General features: G+C 47.5%; 1 protein-coding gene across 1 annotated transcript in view; it reads right to left on the reverse strand.

The window, feature by feature from the left end:
- Positions 1-20,461, reverse strand: part of LOC144152918 (kynureninase-like) — a 123,500-nt gene that overhangs the window by 42,806 nt on the left and 60,233 nt on the right. The window contains exons 2-3 of the mRNA XM_077684482.1: positions 17,597-17,802; positions 652-775 (exon numbers count right to left, since the gene is read on the reverse strand). Coding sequence (XP_077540608.1) covers positions 652-775; positions 17,597-17,756 — 284 coding nt within the window. The 5' untranslated portion in view covers positions 17,757-17,802. The remainder of the gene's footprint in view (positions 1-651; positions 776-17,596; positions 17,803-20,461) is intronic.

Below are 20,461 nucleotides of genomic sequence, written 5' to 3' on the forward strand. Positions count from 1 at the left end.
GATTGATGCAATTTTTCTCTAATCTCCATCCCCAGTTGGTGGAGGGGGCCGTGGCGCAGGGCTGCGCGTAAGCTTCGTACGGCAGCCTTGGAATCTGAGAAGGTAGCCCAGTTTTGAGGAGTAGCCCCGATAACGCGATCAGGAGCCTCATGAATGGCTGCAAGTTCTGTAGCGGTCGAGCTCGTGGTATGGGTAACAGGGAATCGAGTTGTGGTAAAATCTTTTTTCGACGACATGCAGAGAAGCAAGCAGCTACGCGGGAAATTTTTCTTTTCGTTTAAATGAAAAGAAAGTCGGAAAATCGGTGCCGTGTAAGGCCACTGTAAACTTTGCTCTAAGAAAAAAACCTATACTACTTTTTAATTAACGTCCCCTATTTTTGGCTCCAAACCTACTTTTATGGGTTAAAAAGAAACTTCCTAGGTCTGTTCTATATCCAGATGCGTTGTAAGAAGCGTCAGCTGTAGTTCTTTTATTAGGTAACCGAGGGCAGACCTTCGACAAAAATATGACAGTGTGGAAACTTCCTCCAAGCCCTGACCATCACCTAGCATAGACCTGTTTATGAATGGACGCCCTTTGCTAAACATGCTAAGCCCACACCAAAACGAAGGGGATAACAGCTGGTAATGATTTTTCGACGCCACTCACCTCCGTCCCCAGCCGTCCAAAACCTTCTGGAAATTGGCGTCCGCCGCTTTGGGCTTCAGACCCAACAGGTGGCCGCACAGGTAGGCGCATTCCTGTTCCTCGTACTCGATGAACGCAGGGTCCACTGAAAGAGAATTGCCTAGCTTGCAACGTTCAACAAGTACAAAAGAAAAAAAGAAAACGAAGCAAAAATGGCCGCGTATCTGCTCCTTTCGTTGCAAATGTCGATACAAGACGATAGTCGACTGGCGCCCCTGCCAAGTAAAGGCCTCCCTTCTCTTTCCTGGTCACCTCATGCCGTTCCTTTTTCGTTTCGCTCCTCCCAAGATAACACTCTAAAGGTTTGCTCAATTTAGATTTACCGCGTTCAACTGCTCCACGTCGGGTGTCTCGATGCCAGCGCTGCCGTACGGTGGAGGCGCGCGTGAATTGAGGCACCCTACTACAATATTTATAGAACCACGATGCCCTACTGCACGAGCGTTCCAAGCGGAACGTGGATCCCATCTAGTGAAACCTTTCGCTGCTATTACCGTTCGATTTCTTAGATGCCGCCACGAGGTAGCGCTGGCAACAGCAGGCGATGGTTTTCTGCCGTTGACGTAGTATTTTATTCGCTATCGCAAAAATCAGGCATCATGAATTGTTTAATAAAGAAACACTGCAAATATCACTTATGTATTGATTTTCTGCCTTATATTTACGTAATGAGTTGTTCTTGTTCAACAATGTTGACAAGTATGAACACTGGCACAGGACTTAGACGTTTAGATTTGTCTGTAAGTATATAAGACTATTGCGCAGACCGTACTTCACTTTGGCTGGGTGGCTGAATCGAGTCACAGACAGACAGACAGACCAAAATTTCTGCGTTTTAGTAGCCCAAGAAACAGTATCGTCTTTAAAAGGAAGGGTCGGGGAGGAGGGGAACACAATAAAAGCTACATGTGACTTTTTTTGTTATTTTTTATGTGTTCTCTTTTTTTAGCCAGTGCCCAAATCGGGTTTCCATTGCAGAAACGTCATCGAATGCCTCTTTTTTGGCACCATCAGCGTCCTGGATATTTTATCTGGGTGTCAACTTGACTGGAAATCCTTACGAGGTTTTTTTTTCCTCCATAAATTGACACCATTAATTGTGAAGGAGATTGGCAATGAGCGTTAAAAATCCTGCGGCACAGGGCACGCATTTTTGCAGGTGTTTGAAAAATGCGTCTGGCACCTTTTAGCGTAGATAGCCTTTGCGACCGCTGATATTGCAGCGCTGCCTCGTTCACGCTTTAGGACCTTCTTGCTCTACGTCACAAAAAGAGTAAAAGTGTTACAAAGAAAGTCATTTTATAAAAAAATAGAGCCCAATACGTACACCACCAAGCTAATGGAGCTACTGCTATTAAAGGTAACTATTTGTGTTGAAAGAAAAGGTAGCACATGTCGTTCAGAAAGATCCATTGGAAAGCGCATATACATACACATGATGAAGTGCCATAAAGTAAGTCATCAAGCAGAATGCGCACTAGCTTAGCTAGCTTGTTAATTAATACGCCATTTCCACGTTGCAAAAGGATAGCTATATACAGAAAAGGAAAATATTGCCCAACGCACATACATTTAGCTACTGCTATAGTAGTTTCCACCCTCGAGTACCGGTTGAGTGGAACCTAGGTAGAAGTATCTGGGGGACTGAAAAGAATACAAAAAAATACTTCAGCGACCGTGTATCAGATTGCAAGCTTGGTTTCCGCAAGACAAAAACAAAAAAATGGCGCAGCTCGAACTTGTGGTGCAAGGCTGGAGAAACGGTAGAGCTGGTGACCACACCTAGCTTATATTTGGTTCGACTAAGTTGATGCGTGGTTACGCTTAGAGACTCGGCGGAGTTTTCTGCGTGGTGTCATCGTTAGCCCCCCAAAGAGCAATGGACACTCGGTCATTGAAGTATGTACAATGTACGCGAGCTCGCAACTACGGATCTTCTGCAAATGGCTGACGTTTCGGCGCCGCTTCACTAGCGCGGTATTCAGGATTGGACCGAAGTCGTCACATCTATTCTCAAGTAGCGGCGCGGCGGCTTTCGCACCACGCTTCATCTTTTTCGGCAATGACGCTCTTCGGCCGCCCCAACTCTCCCTTCATCAGAGATCCCGCTGTTGCACTTCACACAGATTTCCGAACTCCCCGCTGAAAGTTCTCCATGACCGGCCGACGAGGGTCGTTTTGTCCGCAGGTTTTCACATCTCTCCCAAAGTGGAGCGCGTTAGCACGCGCTAGAACCGGCGCCAACCGGATTCGCAAACTCGGCGTCTTTGCTTCCCATTTGAGGCGCAAACGCACGTGAACTGGCGAAGAGAACAGCACACGAGAGGTCACGCCACGAACCTTTGGCAGTGTTCTCGAAGGCCGAGTGGTGCCGGCGCGCGATGACGTCATAGCTAGGCGAGGCTTGGCCCCGCCTACACAGCTGTGCGAAGGTAGTGCCGGGAGCTTCGCGCCGGAGGAGTTCGAACAACGGAACTGTTGTTGCTGGCCGTAAGTTCGCCGTTGCAGAAAAACATACCAACAAAATGCCGAGCGCTCGTAAGCGCGTGCCTCACGGCGACCACTGAGTCCCCGGCTCGCTCAGTGGTTTTAGCAAAAAAAAAAAAGTAACTTTAGCGCTAATGCTAACGATGAAAAGACACCCTGTTAGGGAAAGGTCACCGCGGCCGCCGCATAGAAGCTATTATGGATAATTGGAGACATGGCTACGAGTGTGCCAATTCTTCCCGAGACGACTTGCAGATCCCGCCACCGCTGCCTCGAGTCTATGACGAATATGGGGGGGGGGGGGGGGGAGTCTCGCCGCGAAGAAGACGACCTCTTCGATGCATATAACGACGATTACAAGCACCTCAACTATACAAACAAACAGTGGTACGGAAACGTAACTATGTGTCAGGCAATGCTCACCTACAACAATTTCGCTATTCAAATCGTGCGCGTGAGTGGAAGCTTACCTGAATTTCTTTCTTTGCATTTTTTTACTAACGCCAACAAACAAGCTCAAGCGTAAACAGCTGTGCTGTAAAAATAATAATTGCAAGAAAATGATCTCGATCACGGTAAGTGAAATGGACTCGGCAGCGAGGGGTGGGCGAAAAAAGCGAAGAATGGGGGATGTGTTCAGATAAGGACAGTCAAAGTGGTGCAACAACCATTTTTTTGTTTGAGATGAAGCTTTATTATTGTGTAGAACGCTGTATCCTCAACATAAAATTGGTATTATTTCAGTGAGAAACACTTAGGACGCAATCGGGCCGGCCTACTTTCCATTTGCATAAAGTGGCAACTTTGGGGACCTGTAAAACAAGCGATAATATTTCTAAATCTTTGTAAATTTTCGGCCAAATATTTGCAAACTTTGCTGCTGGATATTTCCAATATTTAGGACGCAATCGGGCCGGCCTACTTTCCACATTGCATAATGTGTCAACTTTGGAGACCTGTAAAACAAGCGATAGTATTTCTAAATCTTTGTGGCCAAACACTTGCAAACTTTGCTGCTGGATTACAAAAATTGAACTTGCCATACTTGAAGTTAGTAGCGAGAGGAATGTCATTCAGAAGTGGAACTTCTAAACTTTTTTTTTACACATCGACCTAAAGGCTAAGCTGTCTAGTTTTTTATACTTGTTTTCCAGGAGCTGGTGAACATTTAATACCTTGCTCATTCTTCCAGAAAGTAACCTTTTCAAAATACTGCTCCGTAAAGTGCGCCAAAAAAAAATTGCAACAAAGGGCCACTTTTCGACGTCATTAAAAAAAAAACAATGCTTATAAATTTTCGCAATATTTACACGAAATTGAACTCAATAAGTGAGTATTCTAGAAAGATAAAAATCTGTAGCGATACTTCTGTTTGAACTTACAAAATGAGGTCACACCAAACACATTTCGTTCTGTCTGATCAACAGTTGAATAATTATGGCTGTTTTTTACAGATTTTAGAAAAATGAAGCGACTGATATAAAGAAAACTGATCAGAGTGGTGCATTGTTCAACTTGTTCGTTGCGGAAGGCATTAAAATAATCGTGAAGTGTTCAGCTTGTGTCTTCTCCCAGAGTAAGGTTGTCATTTTAATACTTCGTTATCGCATTGCTTTAGCTGTGTCAGAAACCCATATTTTGTGTTTCTGACCCTGCTTAATCACACATTAATAGTATTTTACCCCATTTGCAAGCAAGTAACCACGCTGCTGGTACTGGGAGTGTTTGAAATGTGGTCGTCGCTGTCAAGGACGTTTTTCCGTTCTTCCTGGTACATGCTAAGTTCTAACTGCAAAAAAACTTCGTCTTTTCGACTGTCCGCGTTTCAGGCTCCCTGAGACGGCAAATAGATTTGCTTTCTGGCATAAATTCTTTTCAGTTCTTAGAAAGAGATACTTTTTCCCCACTACAAACCTGCCTACCCTTCCTTTTGAAACTTCAATGTTAACGGGAAGATACAGCTTTCTACTTCCAAGGACCTTCGAAGTGTCGACAAGCACTGGTCAGTACCGTCGCTGCCGCTCCGAGTCCCAGTTGCATGCTGTATACCTTTAATTTGCTTTCGTTTGGATTCTCCATTTTGGGGAGAAGACGGGATGCCGGGTACCAGCGTAACATGTTTGCTCTCCTCTTTTTTGTTCGCTCCAAATGTGGTGAGTTCGCCGTCGTCCGGATAGAGCATGGCAAAATTCTTCACTTTCCCAGGATACGTATCTACGAACTGTTTCGCACTTTATGTGGCTTCACTGGAATGTCAACGCAAATTACGCACAGCAGCTTGAGGCTTCACAAGGCCACCCACGCCGTCGCACGCACTTTTGTAACGTCCGGTTGCAGAGAAAAGCCGCTTTGTCACCCCGCATGATCTGCTCTGCATCTCGAAGAACTGATGTTTGTTCTTAAAATGGGCGGCACCACCATCACTTATATAGGTTAGTTGATGGTATATTGGTGCATGCTCTTCAAGCTGTCGCTTAACTTTGACCAACCCCAAACATCCGCGGGCAGAGTCATGACTGTCGTCGCGCAGATGGTGGTCGTAGTCTTTCTCGACGTTGCGATGCAAGTGAACACGCTTTTTGCCTCTGTTGCTAACGGCATCCTTTACTTTCGCGGGAAGTATTGCCGTACAGCACAATCGACGGTACTGATCAATGCTTGTTGACAGTTTGAAGGTCCTTGGAAGTAGAAAGCTGCACCCTCCCGTTAACATTGAAGTGTCCAAAGTAGAGGTTGACAGGTTTTGTAGCGGGATAAAAATTTATCTTTCTAATGACTAAAAATGATTTTTTTCAGAAAGGACAACTATTTAACTTCTCCGGGAGCTTCAAAGGCGGACAGTTGAAAAGAAGAAGTTTTTTTGCAGTTAGAACTTCGCATGTAGCAAGTTGAACGGAAATACACCCTTGACAGTGACGACCACATGTCAAACATTCTCAGTACCAGCAGCGTGGTTACTTGCTTGCGAATGGGGTAAATGGCTAATAATGTGCGATTAAGCAGCGTCAGAAACGCAAAATATGGGTTTCTGACACAGCTAAGGGAAGGCGATAACGAAATATTGTTAAAATGACAACCGTACTCTGGTAGAAGCCACAAGCTGAACACCTCACGATTATTTTAATGCCTTCCACAAGGAACAAGTTGGACGATGGGTAAATATGACTACTCAGGGGCGCTATTCCAGAAGGCCCGAGTTCCGCCTATACTCCCGAGTTTCCAGCTGCTTGGGTTATGAAAGTATAGATAGTGGAGCATTCGATACACCTCGAGCGAAACCGCCGGAATCGCGCGCAGCACGCCTGGCATATTCAGCGCGCTGTACTGGGGCCGCTTACGTTGATAAAGTAAGGCTTGTGCTATCTTCCGCATTCAGCACCATCTGAAATCGATCTGCAACACTCATTCAAGAGCATTAACTGCTGCTTTGAAATCCCCAGCCAGGCTGTTGGCCACGCCCGGCGCGGGGCGGTCCGTTTTTCTCAGTGTTCTGTTATTCCACCGAATTGTGTTTGCTACGGGGCTTGAGGGTAGTCACAGTGCAGCTCTGCGCAAGCACAAACCAAGTAATCAAAGCGGTCCACTGTAGCGAACGGAACGCGCCCTGCTCCCGACCATCAAATATGGCTTTTGTTTACGGCTTGCTTGAGTGTGCACGGCGGGCGCTTATCAGTAATCGTCCCAATTCAGCGTATCAAGAGCGTGTTTAAGCACTGGCGAGTGCGTTTTAGACGTTGAAGTTGTGTCATTTGTCATCGACCGTGTTTTCACGGTGTATGAAGAAGGCTCCTGTGGTAAAATCGTGTCTTCTTGGCCTCTCCTAACGGCTCGTAAACAGTGAACTCCTGTTCGGACCGGAAAACCCCGTGAATGTGGTACCATTGGCTGACGGTGGCCTGGGTACTTCATTTTTGCTTTGTGCTAAGTTCTTGTCGCTGCTAGCGGGCATCAAATGACGACTTCGTGACTACGACGCTACGGCCACACAAAGTGGACGCCATAAGTGGGTGTGGCTTCGGTTGTTACGCCGCGCCCACGAATGGGCTGGGTGTGTTTGACTGACATTAGAACTCGGATGAAACTCGGGCATGGTTTTGCACGGCCGAGTTGAACTCGGGACGTCCGTGGTTGCCGCTGCTGCGGCGTGGTTTATTTTTATGGTTGCCGTAGCAGGAATATTTCTGGAGGAATTTCGAGCTCGTTTTTAGCTCTCGAAAAGTGGTGTGCATTGGTTGTGCAGTTGGCTGACGACATACCCCCGTTTGCGACGACTTAGCGGCGACTTTCGCTCCATGACCATGGAGGAGCAAGTGTAGTGTACGCTGCGGTTTTACGCGACGGGAAGGTTCTACAGAAGCATTGGTGGCGACCGTAAAGCCCCTTAGACGACCGCACCATCGACCGCCACCCGTCGACCGCCAGCCGGTGTGTGCGCAATACGATCAGTGGAGACGTGTTTCCCGGACTTCGCATTTCTTTTAGGTGGTTTGGCGGACATGGCTTCCGCAGGTTCCTACCGCGCGTCTATCCGTCTGCAGCCGGAACGTGCGCTTCAATTATCGTCTAATCGCAAAACAGTTTCTCGAACGAAGCGTTGCATGACTGTGCGTTTTGTTTATCATCAGCGCGGCAGACAGATTCGCTCGAGGGGTTGCGTGACGCGCATTTTTTGTGAAAAGGTAGCTGGCAGGACAGCTTATACGTGCTACATATACTTTCAAAGAGACGGTCGACGCACCGATAGCCGGTTGAGGTGATTTACTCGCAGAAGTGAAGCCGATAGGAACGCAGGTACGAGCGTTGAGGTTGGTTGGTTGGTTGCCTCCCACAATGGCACATACCCACGCGGGGGATTGGCCAAGAAGTTTTGTGCCTAATGAGGATGTGACTTATATTATTTTAGATCCCAAAATTTAGAAAAGAAAATACCCAACAGAATTTTTTAAATATGTATAATATGAAAGTAGATTCAGGAAGAAAAATGAGGTATGTGTGAATGTTTAGCTGGCTAGCAGGAAAACCTGCCTGTCGCCACAACATAAGAATGGAGGGCAGACACAACATCCCTGTGGCAGACTCCTAGGGCGGAAGCGCCTAGTGACAGGACCTCGTAACTAGATAGCGGAAGGTTAAGGCGTCTAAAGGTTGACTCCAGATGCGTGCGTCGCATTGGGGAGAAGCTGCGGCAATTAAATAGAAAATGATCTAAATTTTCCAGTTCGTCGCAGAAAGGACACTGCGGAGATGGAGCCAGACGAGATTTATAAAGATAAAAATTTAGTGGGGGAATTTTGCACCGAAGTTTAGTGATTGCTACCTCGCATATCCTTGTTTCACAAAACATTGGCTTCCATGCATGACGAAGGTGGCTATAATCTCTAGAGGATAGAAGGGCGTCTTGCTTATAAGCCTGGAGTAGCTGTAGACGCTTAAATCTCGCCCCCAATAGAAAACTGTCATTTGGGCATTGCACGACCACAGGGCCACCAAGAGACATGCTGGCTAATTGATCAGCCACTTCATTGTATGAGATTCCTGCATGTCCTGGAACCCACACTAGCCGAACCTCACAAAGCTGATGCGGAACAAATGATCGGAATGTGAGATAACCCAGCTCGTTTCTCCCGCATGCACCTTATGTGGTTCATCATCCTCCTCTGGCACGTCTTCAGTGCATACCCCCGCGCATGGATTGTACATAATCCTACCTTCCTCTTCCACATGGTTGATGTTGGTACGACGCATACCCCGATAGCTTGATGACCTGTTGCATCTGTTCATTATCCTCGCTACGATACACTCAACGGCGCGTGCTTATTATCAGGGACGATCTTTATACATTTCAAAGGGTTTTTTTCAGCGTCACCGTCGTATGGCAGGAAGCGGAGCATGGAAAGCGAGTAAAGGGGAGAGCTAAGGATTAAAGCAACCGCGTGACGCCAGATGGAGGGTAAGCGCGGGAGTGGGAATGGCGCGAAAGAAGAGAGGGTTATGAGGGGATTGAATTCTGTGAGATACAAAAAAAAAAAAAAAAACGACTGTGGAGAGCTTTTTCGAACAGAAGCGGTAAAAGAGAAAAATAAAATAAAGTAAACAAATCTGAAAAGTTGTTGTCCTTGTTGCAACTCTTTCCTTCGTAACAAAAGGCCACTTAGGGGCTTGGTCCGCAACTGGGAGCTCTGAGGAACTAACGTGCCCGGCTCGCAAAATTCATAACACTGTGAATTTGAAAAGTAATAGTTGTAAAATAGTTCTTGCAGATTGAAGCCTGAACGTGATGTCACGGGAGTAGGACAGGTGCACACCACCCTCGCCGAACCCCGATTCTATAGGGAGGCCGTGGTGTGTTCGAATATGCTTGCACATTAAGACGAACAAATGAAACAAAAGAAACTGACGCAAACACTTAATAGCAGAAAAGAAGCCGTTTAAATTAATCCGTGCCGAAAGACAAAAACACGAAAGCGGGGAAAAAGGCACAAGTACACTGTATTAGAAAAGAAATTGCTAATACGTACCGCCGGGCTTTCGCCTCAAAAGCACGTAGGCAGACTGGACCGCGCCGAGGAAATTTTGTGTCGAAAAGCGGAGGGTTTCGATAACGTAATACTAGGAGCAGCAACTGTTTTGAATGTGGCGCGCTTCTATCACCCACTTTCTTTTTTTTTTTTTTTGACTGTCGGCCATAGTCACGTGATTGTACTGTCTGCCACCGACGGCAGAAACTACTTCTCAGGACGAAAAATTTGAAACAAAAAGCTGATATGAACGCCTGGAATAAAAAATAAAATGAACTTTGTTGTGAAATACAGATTGATAAAGTAAAAATACAATAAAATAAAGTAGTTGGATTTGCTTGCCCCCGGTAGCCACCAGTGCAGCAGTGGAACGAGAGAACGCACTGAAAGATGTGCCACGCCCTAGTCGCGCGTCCTTGGAGTGCGCTGCCCTGGACCGATTATGTCACCTCAATAAACAGCAAATAGCATGAATCGCATTTTTTAGGCGTTTTAACCCTGCCCCGAAATATTATCACGAGCTTATTATTATCACCACAGCTCCACCTTGCCCGAGTTTCGCTCCAACTCGGGCCTTCTGGAATAGCACCCCTGATAAGTTTTTTTTTATATCAGTCGCTTTATTTTTGTAAAATCTGTAAAAACAGCCATAGTTATTTGTCTTTGTTCACTATTCAACTGTTGATCGAACAAAAAAAAAAGTTTTGAATGTGACCTCATTTTTCAAGTTCGAACAGAAATAATGAATTACATTTTTAGCTTTCTAGAATTCGCATTTATTGAGTGCCATTTTGCGCAAATATCGCGAAAATTGATAAACATTGTTTTTTTTTTAAATGACGTCGAAAGGACCCTTTTTTACAAATTTTGATTTTTGGTGCACTTTACGAAGCAGTATTTTCAGAAGGGTGCTTTCTGAAGCGATGAGCAGGGTACAGAGTGTTCAGCAGCCCCTGGTAAACAAAGACAAAAAACTAGACAGCTCAGCCTTTAGGCCGATGTGTAAAAAAATAATTTAGAAGAGCCACTTTTGAACGGTATTGCTGTCGCTTCTTAGGTTGTGAAATATGTTTTCAAAAATATAAGTAGGACGAGTTCAATTTTGTTAGTCCAGCAGCAGTTTCCGAAGATTTTGCCAAAAAATTATGAAGATTTAGAAATATTTCCGCTTTGTTTTACAGGTCCCCAAAGTTGGCACATTATGCAATGTGGAAAGCAGGCCTGCCCGTTCGCGTCCTAAATATTTTTTACCAAACCAACTATTGTGTTTCCCACTAAAATAATACCGGTTCTATGCTGAGGATACAATGTTCTACACAATATTGAGGTTTCATCTCATACAAAAAATGCTCATTACACCACTTTGGTTGTCCTTATCTGAACGTATACAGAAAAATAAGGGTGGACTCATTCCTTTGTTTGGGCATGCATCCTTATCATCACCATAAAAGTGGTCGTCTTCTTCATCATCATCATCATCGTTCCAGCTTTCCTCCGCCCTGCCCCGTTCTCCGCTGCGAAAATATCGCGCAGAACGACCAGCGCTCTTGTCGAGCATGCCTTGCCTTTTGTCCCTGGGACATCAGTGGACGTCAATATAAACGCAATGAGCTCTCCCAGCGACGAGGTCGATAACGTTGTCGTCAACCCCGGCAAGCCCAGGCTTCCCAACGGGTCTAGCTGCGCACCAAGACTCTGCCGGGCGACGGCCCTGACGGGTGCCGGCTTCCTCGCACTGATCGGCGTCTCTCTGCTCCTGCTGTTCCTCGCCGCAAGTCCGGAGAGACCCGGGCTCACGCCTCCAGACTTCTGTTGCCGGGTCGAGGCCGAAGCCCTCGTACCGCTTCTCAACACCAGCGTGGACCCATGCCAGGATTTCTACACGTACGTCTGCTCTATGTCGGCCTGGACGCGCTACACGTCCTCGGTCTTCTGGAGCACTGCTGTAGGCTGGAAGTACACCGACATCATCCAGAGAGCGCAGCTGCACACCGCTGCAGGACGTTTCCAGATGAGACTGGAGCGGAGCTATCAGAAGCACGTCAGAAATGCCGGGAGGGTGTCGCAGTACGTGTCGGCCATTTTGAAAACAGGCAGAGTGTCGACGGCAATGAGTGCCCCGACGATGGCTCGTTTCCTGGTTGAGATGAGTATGAAGTATTTGACACCTGCGCTGATCTCGATGAACGTTTCTGTTGACAACTCCGGCACGAAGGTATTAAAATTGGAGGGGCACACGGACTGTTTCTTACTCGTTCAACAGGATCAAGTTGCCTCCGCGCTCGGTGCTTTTAACGCCGCCTTGAACACGTCCGTGGCCATCGAGGAACTGCTAAGCCTTGATCGGCACTTGACCGGACTTCCATTCTGGGACGACTCGCGGCTTGAACGTACCAATGTCGCAAATTCCCCTTTCTCCGTGTTACCGGACGACGAGTGGGCCGCGCTGGTTAAGGAGTACGTCCTCGCGATAGAACCAAGCGTAGATACCAAGATAGAGGCGAAGGTGGAAAAGCTGGACGCCATGTTTTACGCCATGTTGTCTGCCCCGAACCAAGCCACGGCTGCCGCATACCTCACCGTATGCGCAGCAGTTAGGCTCGACGACTACATGAAGCGCACAGTGGTGGAACAGAGCCTGTTCCACAAAAACAACTGTAACAAGCTGCATATCTGCGAGCTGGAAGACGCCTTCAAGGCCGAGGTCGTGTCCTCTGCCGCGAAAGACGCCCACGTTAGCGGCCTCTTGCGCCGAATACGTGACCAGATATCCGCCGATGTTGCGTTCTCGCGTACCGTCGCTCCAGATGCCATGAGATCTGCACTGGCGGCCCTACACCGCGTGAAGCTGATGCTCCCCGCCGAGATCGCAGTACTGGACCTGGCGGTTCCTGAAGCTTTGCCGTCGGCTTCCTTCGCGTCCAACCTGTTTGCGGCGCGCTCTTACCGCTTCAGCGTTTTGACGACCAAGGTACGACGCGGTATCCCTGATAACGATGCGCTTTCTGTGCCAGCCGTGCAAAGAATTGGCGAAATATTGCTTGTTCCTGCGAGTATCTACCTGCTTACGAGACAATTCGAGATTATCGAAAACAGCATCCTTGATCTCGCGACCATAGGGTTCGGGATGGCGTTGCAGCTCTGGGGGCTGCTACTGGACAGCGAGGAATGGTCCAACGTTACCATCAAGAGCATCACGCACGTGTACCAGTGTCTCCAGCATGCTTACGCCGAATACACCGGACAGGACAAGGCACTGGTCAAGAAACTGATACAAATGACGCTGGCACTTGCTACAACGACGAGGTCGTTCGATGAAGGAACGTGGTTTGCATCGTACAACGTGGCTTCCATGAACCTTTCTGAGGCCAAGCTGTTCTACATGATTTGGACCTACACCCAGTGCCACGTTCAGAAGCAGGACATACGTGACCTCGGTTTCAATATTGTCCTAAGACACTTGCCTACGTTCGGAAAAGCGTTTGGCTGTGGTGATGATTCTAATGACTCTTTTCCGACGCCATGCACAGGAGTATGGCAGCGCAGAATGGCGCACCTCCGCTTCCAAGACAACCATAGCTTGTCATTCTAGTTGATGTCGCGCCGTTGCGTGCGCACGTTTGATATATAACAATTACCAGTTATAAAACGTTTTGTTATGCCGCTCCTAGAGTACATTCGATATATAAATATAACTGTAGCAAATTCAATAGTGTCAAGAATTTAAACGTTGAGTAAGTTTTCTTGGGGTCTAGCACGAAAAGGTAGGATATGGAACATGTAGAAAAGTTTGAGGAAAAATGATTTGATCTTGCATAAAACTACATCTCAAGCATTCGAAGAAATGCATCTAAAATCCCTAATGCCACTTTTTAAGGTATGACGCTCGCGATTTCAAATTTTCTTGTACATATGAACGCGTAAATAGTGTAAAGCATATTCAAAGCGTCGATCGTTGCTTCAGGGAAGTTTTCGCATCAACTGTTCGCAACGAGGCTAAGCATTCAGTGACAGCTTGGGGATACGACAAACGGTAACACCGATACAAGTGCCTTTGGTTACTTTTCTGATGCAGTGGCAGAAATAGTCTTCAAATTGCAATGATTGAGAACATGTGTACATGGTTCGAAGATGGTAACAAAATTACAACGACGCCAGTGCAAGGAGTGTACGGTACAGGATGCCGCATAAGTTTTGGTTTTTCCTATATACTGAGACTTTTTCATCGCGACCTTAATATTTTATGAGTCAAATTCAGAACTTTGCAAATATTTCGCGGGTATATTAGATTTCGCGAAATAGATGTAACGGAAAACATTGTAGAAACCTCCTCGCATTTCTGTTTTGTCGCAAGTATGCGGTGGTGGTGTCTGGTCACATGAGTAAACTTTGAAAGACTAATATACAAATATTCACATTAGAAGTTAAGAATAGTAATCCCTCTCAGTAAGTACAAGAGAGAAGCCATGCTTGTACTAGAGCCTATCTGACAAATTGTAAAAAAAAACTTAATTGGAAGGGAGATGAATGTTACACGATGGTGGAAATTAGATGTTCGTTTTACACAGGTAATTGTATACGTTTCACTGCTTTATTCCCAACTTGGCGTGGTTATAAACTGTACACAGCAATCACGTTGGAATTTAGAATGACCGGGAAGGGAATACGCTACCTCAGGCTTTCACGAGGCTACTGTGTTCCCCACTAGAACCTCGTTTGTTTCCACCTGCTTGTATGCGGCTAGCAGGTCATACCTCACCGAAAAAAAAATTAAAGGGCGATTAATCTTCGCCTTTGAAGGGACCCTGCAACACTTTTGTAGCGTGAGCTACACTGGCCGAGGTTGAGCGGTTTCGCGTGGCTCCTGGAGAGCCGTGCTGCGCATGCGAGAGGAGCAGTGACGTCTCACGGCGCACAGCTGGCGCGCCGGAGCCGCCGCCGCGACTGGATTGGATTGGATTAAACTGGATTGGATTGAATTGGATTGGAAATTGTTTTAGCAGCAGTAATCATGATAACAAGCTAATCCTAGACGACCAGGAAACCTAAGAACAGCCAATAGAAGCTAAGCTTCCGCTACGTATATCCTGGCATAGCCGAGCTAAGCCACTGCTAATTCTTTTTTCAAATTTTTTTTTTTCAAATCCTAAATGTTTGCATAACGTAGTTACCCAAAATACCCAATACTTAGAGTAGGGGGTTGCAAAGTACCTCAGCCAAAACGTACTGCTCTGTGCCCATCAGATAACTTGGAAACTCGCTCAGAAGATTTTTCTCTTTTCCCGCTCTTGACCTTCTTCGACCGCCCGAATTGCGTCACTGAGGTCATGTAGCGACTGTTGGCCGGTTTTCCTTCAGCTGCAGCAACGAACGCTTTTCGATAGCAACTTTAAAAATAAAGGGACAAAACAAAGCAGAAACGGAAGGCGTATCTGGTACGACGAGCAAATCACGCATTGCTGCTCCGTAGCTTTCGCAGTGCTTCCAGACGCGAAGGAACGAGTGAAAGCGTTTATTGAAAGTGTTGCAGGGTCCCTTTAAGCATAGAACGCAAGAGCGTTATCGGGTCTCGTCCACATAGCATTATTATTCGCTTTGTCATGCTCTTAAGTCACACAATCACGTAATTGCCATAGCACAACACTCACTTACGTGTACGGCGCCCGCAAACGGTGAAAACTTTCCGCTCCAGTTCGCACGCCATCTATTGGGCCAGCGCCTTACAATCCCGGTGGTTTCAGTGGACGACACAAGGTGGCGCTACGGGATGTATTCGGGAAATATTCGGCTTCCAGAAGCTCTAGGATTTAAAGGTAGCGCAGAGGAAGTTAACTTCAAGGCTGTCGAGGCGACGAAAAGAAGAGTAGAATGCTGGTGGATGAAAAGCGAAGAGGGGAATATTGCCTAGGACAGTAATCACCTGGAACAGAAAAAAAAGGTGTTTTGTGCCTAATAAGCTCTTTGTGCCTGCCCTAAGCAGCGCTAGTATTGAACCAAGAGTATGAAACATAGGTATATTAGTCCTTTTTGGTAAGATGACATGTCATCACCACGCTACAAAGGGGAAACCAATAGCAATCATCATCATCATCATCATCATCATCATCATCCCATGGCGATTTATACCTCGTGGCAAGCGCAGCTGACGACGCCGGCTTTTCTGCGACATGGAACCCTCAACGCTACGCGTCAAAAATACCGTTTCACGTACCGTAGTGCGATCACTGGAATAGCAGATGCCAAATCCACCCACACTGTGGCCAAAACTGTTTTTTACATTACCGATTATTTCCGTCACTTCTTCCCGCTCTGTCCAAACGTGCCCACAAAAATGTGGAATCCCTTTCATATTTACTGACCTATTAGGTAACACTACTATACCTCCTGTGCAGGCACTGCGGCAGCCCAGGTATACGCTCTACCATATGATTTGGGCATGCCAATCAAACTCGGACCTTAATCCAATCCCTAATCCAACTCACGAGCAGTGCTATAGTATGAGCTGGCCACTAAGACCTGTGTAAGCAGCTTTGGCTGACGGCAAAGTGCACCAATGAAGTCCTGGACTGGGAACCCCTTCCACTAACACTAACCTGCTCCACTTTACTGTTATAAAGTTTTAACAGCGAAGCTGTTCAGCTATTCGTAATTTTTTTCTGTCCGCAGTTAAAAATACCAAGAAGTTGCCGAGCCTGCACACGTACGTGAGCAGGCTCCCCGCTACGACCGCCCCGCTACGACCGCCCAGCGACCCCTGCGCACGTGTTTCAAGCCAAGCATACCCACTGAAAAGACTGGGCAAGATTGAAAAAAAAAAAAAAAAAAGAAACTCACGCGTTCGCCGTAATCCTCGCAACACTTGCTCGGAACGAGAAAGACACGTCGTAGCATGCGCCCTTCCAAGGTGATGTCCAATGATTAACACTTCCAAGAAAAAATTAAAGGAGAAGCCATTAAAGATTAAAATTAAAATTAAAGAGAAACAATTATGGAGTAAAGGTCGTTGCGGCAGCGAAGAAGAAGCAAATCGGCTACAATCGTGGACTTAAGCTTTCGTGATGGTCGTGAAGGTTTCGTACTGCTTCGCTACCTTCAAGTCTTAGGCGTTAGTGTAAGCTTCCTTCATTTTTAAAGACGATAGCCTTTCTTGGGCTACTTGAACGCAGAAATTTTGGTCTGTCTGTGACTCGGTTCAGCCACCCGGCCAAAGTGAATCGAATGCTGCGCTATAGCCTTATGTACTCACAGCCAAATCTAAACGTCTAATTCTGGCGTCAATGTTCATACTTGTCAGCACTGTTGAACAAGAACAAGATATTACGAAAACATAAGGCAGAACATCAATACATAAGTGATATTTGCAGTCTTCCTACATATTATAAATTTATGGATGCTCGGTTTTTGCGATAGCAAATGAAATACTACAGCAACGGCAGAAAACCGTCGCCTGCTGTTGCCAGCGCTACCTCCTGGCGTCATTTAAGAAATCAATCGGCAATAGCAACGAAAGGTTCCAACTAGGTGGCATCCACGTTATGTTTGGAACGCTCGTGGAGTAGGGCAACGTGGTTCTCTAAATGTTGTAGTAGGGTGCCTCGATTCACGCGCTTTTCCACCGTACGGCAGCGCTGGCATCGAGACAGCCGAGCTGGAGCTGTGGACCGCGGTAAATTTAAATTGTCTTGAGCAAACCTTTAGCGTGTTATCTTGGGAGGAACGAGACGGGAGAGGAATGGCATGAGTGGTGAGCGGGGAAGAGAAGGGAGGCTTTTACTTGGCAGGGGTGCCAGTCGACTATCGTAGTTCGGCGCATTTGCAACGAAAGGAGCAGATACGCGGCCATTTTTCTCCTCCTCTCGTGTTAAGTCGAGCTCGTCGTGCGAAGAAAATGCAGGACATACCACCAGACATGTCGGCCATCTTGGGCACGCTGAAGCGCTGCCGGAATTCCCGCAGGGGGTCTTCCGCGTCCAGCCGGCTCGCAAACTCCGCACTGCTGGGACTCAGCCCCCACTCCTGGGCGAACGACAAGAGCTCCCGCCTCGGCGTGGTGTTCCTCATGGTGCGCACGCAGTCGCTGTCTAGCTGGGATGTTGTGGCACGCCCCCTGTGCGGGAGAGATCTGGGCGTGAAGAGCACGATTCCGTGTTTCAGACCTGAGTAGAGAGGTTTAGCAGTCCGTCTGTGCCGTCGTTCACGTTGTTACCGTGTTGACCGGGGCCCGACTGCACCTGCGCGTGCGGAAAGGGCGAGGAGGCGCACCAAGCCGGGACGAATTTAGGGGCATGGCGAGGGCCGGCCTTCGGAACTAATTCATCCTATAGTGACGAATGCACAAGTGCCCAGACGGGTCCCGGTCAACATGGTAACCACGTACAACACGGAACATACGGAGTGCTAAAATTAGAGAGTTTTAGCAGACCGTGTGTTCCGTCGTGTACGTAGGTTACCGTGTTGACCGGGACCCGTCTGGGCACTTGTGCATTCGTCGCGGTAGGATGGATTAGTTCCGCGGGCCGGCCCTCGCCATGCCCGGGAATTCGTCGCGGCGGGGTGCGCCTCCTCGCCCTTTCCGCACGCGCAGGCGCAGACGGGTCCCGGTCAACACGGTAACTACGCTCACGACGGAACAGACGCACTGCTGAAACTCTCGACTAGCTAGTGTCGACACCGCAAGTGGCGGTCGGGTGAGACCGACCGTATCGTCGTACCCGCTGTGGTGGCTCAGGGGCCAAGGCGTTGTGCTGTTGAGCCCAAGGACGCGGGTTCGATTCCTGACCATGGTGGCGGCTTTTCAAATGGAGGCGAAAAGCAGAAACCACCGTGTGTCGAGATTTCGGTGCAAGATCCATAGGTGGCCAAAATTGATCCGGAGGCCTTCACTAAGGCGCTCCTCATAGCTCAGTTGTAGCTTCGGCGCATGAAACCGCATAATTCTTATAACTGCTTCGTCTCGAAGTTACTCTCTAGTAAGATGGCCTCAGGCGACAGCAGCACCCGCCGTATGTACGTGGTGGCTCAGTGGCCAAGGCGTTGTGCTGCTGAGCACGAGGGCGCGGGTTCGATTCCCGGCCGCGGCGCCGCTTTTCTAATGGAGGCGAAAAGCAAAAATTCCAGATTCCAGCGCACGTTAAAGATGCCCAGGTGGCCAAAATTAATCCGGAGCCCTTCACTACGGCGCGCCTAGATACAATCAAATCACAGGTGACAACAAAGTCTTGAGTGAATGCCAAGCTTTTCCCGAAAAGTGTCCGCAGACAGTGTTCGAGCGTGGGAGCCAGTGAAATCCCCCCTCACGCACATTTCGTCACCACTCGCCACTCACATCGGCCTAATTGATACGGTGTGAGGATGTCGCTTCGTTGGTCCGGCTTCACGTTTCCTACTGGTCTCTTTCACAAAGTTTGATTGCGCGATCTAGCTCGCTTGGTTAAGCGGCACGTCATTGTTTGGTTCGTCGGATGAAAGGGCAATGTGCCCAACCAGAGTCCTTCAATGGCCCAACCGACACGCGATGGCTGTACCCCGCCACTATTCCATAGTGACCGCGGTACGCGTTCGCTCTGAGCCAGTGGCAGAATACTATGTTTTTCTCCTGTTGACTTCCATCCTAATTTCTTTGATGCTGATATTTTAGCTAATAAAAATCTGCAGAAATTCAGAGAATTGTCTACTCATGCGTAGCATTGTTATGCCGCTTGTCTCGCGTGTGAGTTCTTTACAGCCAAATTTTTGGGGTTTTCTAAATTTTCTCTGACCAATAATCCTTATTTACGCGAATTTAAGGATTACAGGCGTTACTTCCGTCAAATCCGCATTTTTGTGGAAATGCAGCGTGTTACACGGTTCGCCATTTTTGCTATCTTTTCTATCTTTCTTATTTTTAGCTTTTCCGAATTTCTGTCCGACCAATTATCTCCATTTACGCTATTTTAACGATTATAGGTGTTACTTCCGCCAAATCTGAATTTTTGCGGAAATGCAGGGCGTCGCACGCTCCCGGATGTGGGGTATACTCGGCAAGGACTGATACGCATTAAAACAAAGAAACATACGCGAACTTTCTCCGAACTATACATTTCTGGCAATAAACAAGGGAGCGCGCTATCTATGCGCTGTCTGCGTGCGGGGTCTAAAAACTCACTTCACATCGTGGCTTTGAAGTTTTCTTGGTTTTGTTGGTAACGAGATCACTGCAATGCGTTAGTCTTTCTTGATTTCGGGGAGGAGCACGGGGATTAATACTGATCATATATGACCCCATGATGCTGAGAAAATAGCCGTTCTGTGAGCAGACGCAATGGTATACGATCTAGTGACTCGTTACTGGTGCAATCAACGCCACTGCGCCTTGTCTCGCAAGCTAAGACATTGCGTGCAGCCGGACGTCTCGGGCCCCTAAATTGCATACTGCAAATAAAGTTTATTCATCCTCGTGACCATTTACGGGATCCCGGCGCAGGCGCGTATCTCGAGAAATGACAAAATCCATGCACGTACGCGGCCGAAGGAAGCCTCCAGGGAAGGCGTATACTGATGCAAAATCATCTCACGTCGGGCTCCGGCCTCCTCGCGTAACCGTAGATATCCGTCAGAACTCCTTCCTGTGACAGTGCTTCTGTCACAATCTCGGGACGAGTCAAGTGGGGAGGTCGACGACGACAACACATCCACGCGACCCTATTTCGTGTTGAACATCGAACTCTCCAACCGCTTCATAATAGAACACCTGCAGTCACCACTACGTACGATTTTGAGTGTGAATC

The sequence above is a fragment of the Haemaphysalis longicornis genome, unplaced genomic scaffold (assembly GCF_048455015.1).
Source record: "Haemaphysalis longicornis isolate Haplotype H1 unplaced genomic scaffold, Haemaphysalis longicornis Haplotype H1 scaffold_9, whole genome shotgun sequence".
NCBI classification, from domain to species: domain Eukaryota; kingdom Metazoa; phylum Arthropoda; class Arachnida; order Ixodida; family Ixodidae; genus Haemaphysalis; species Haemaphysalis longicornis.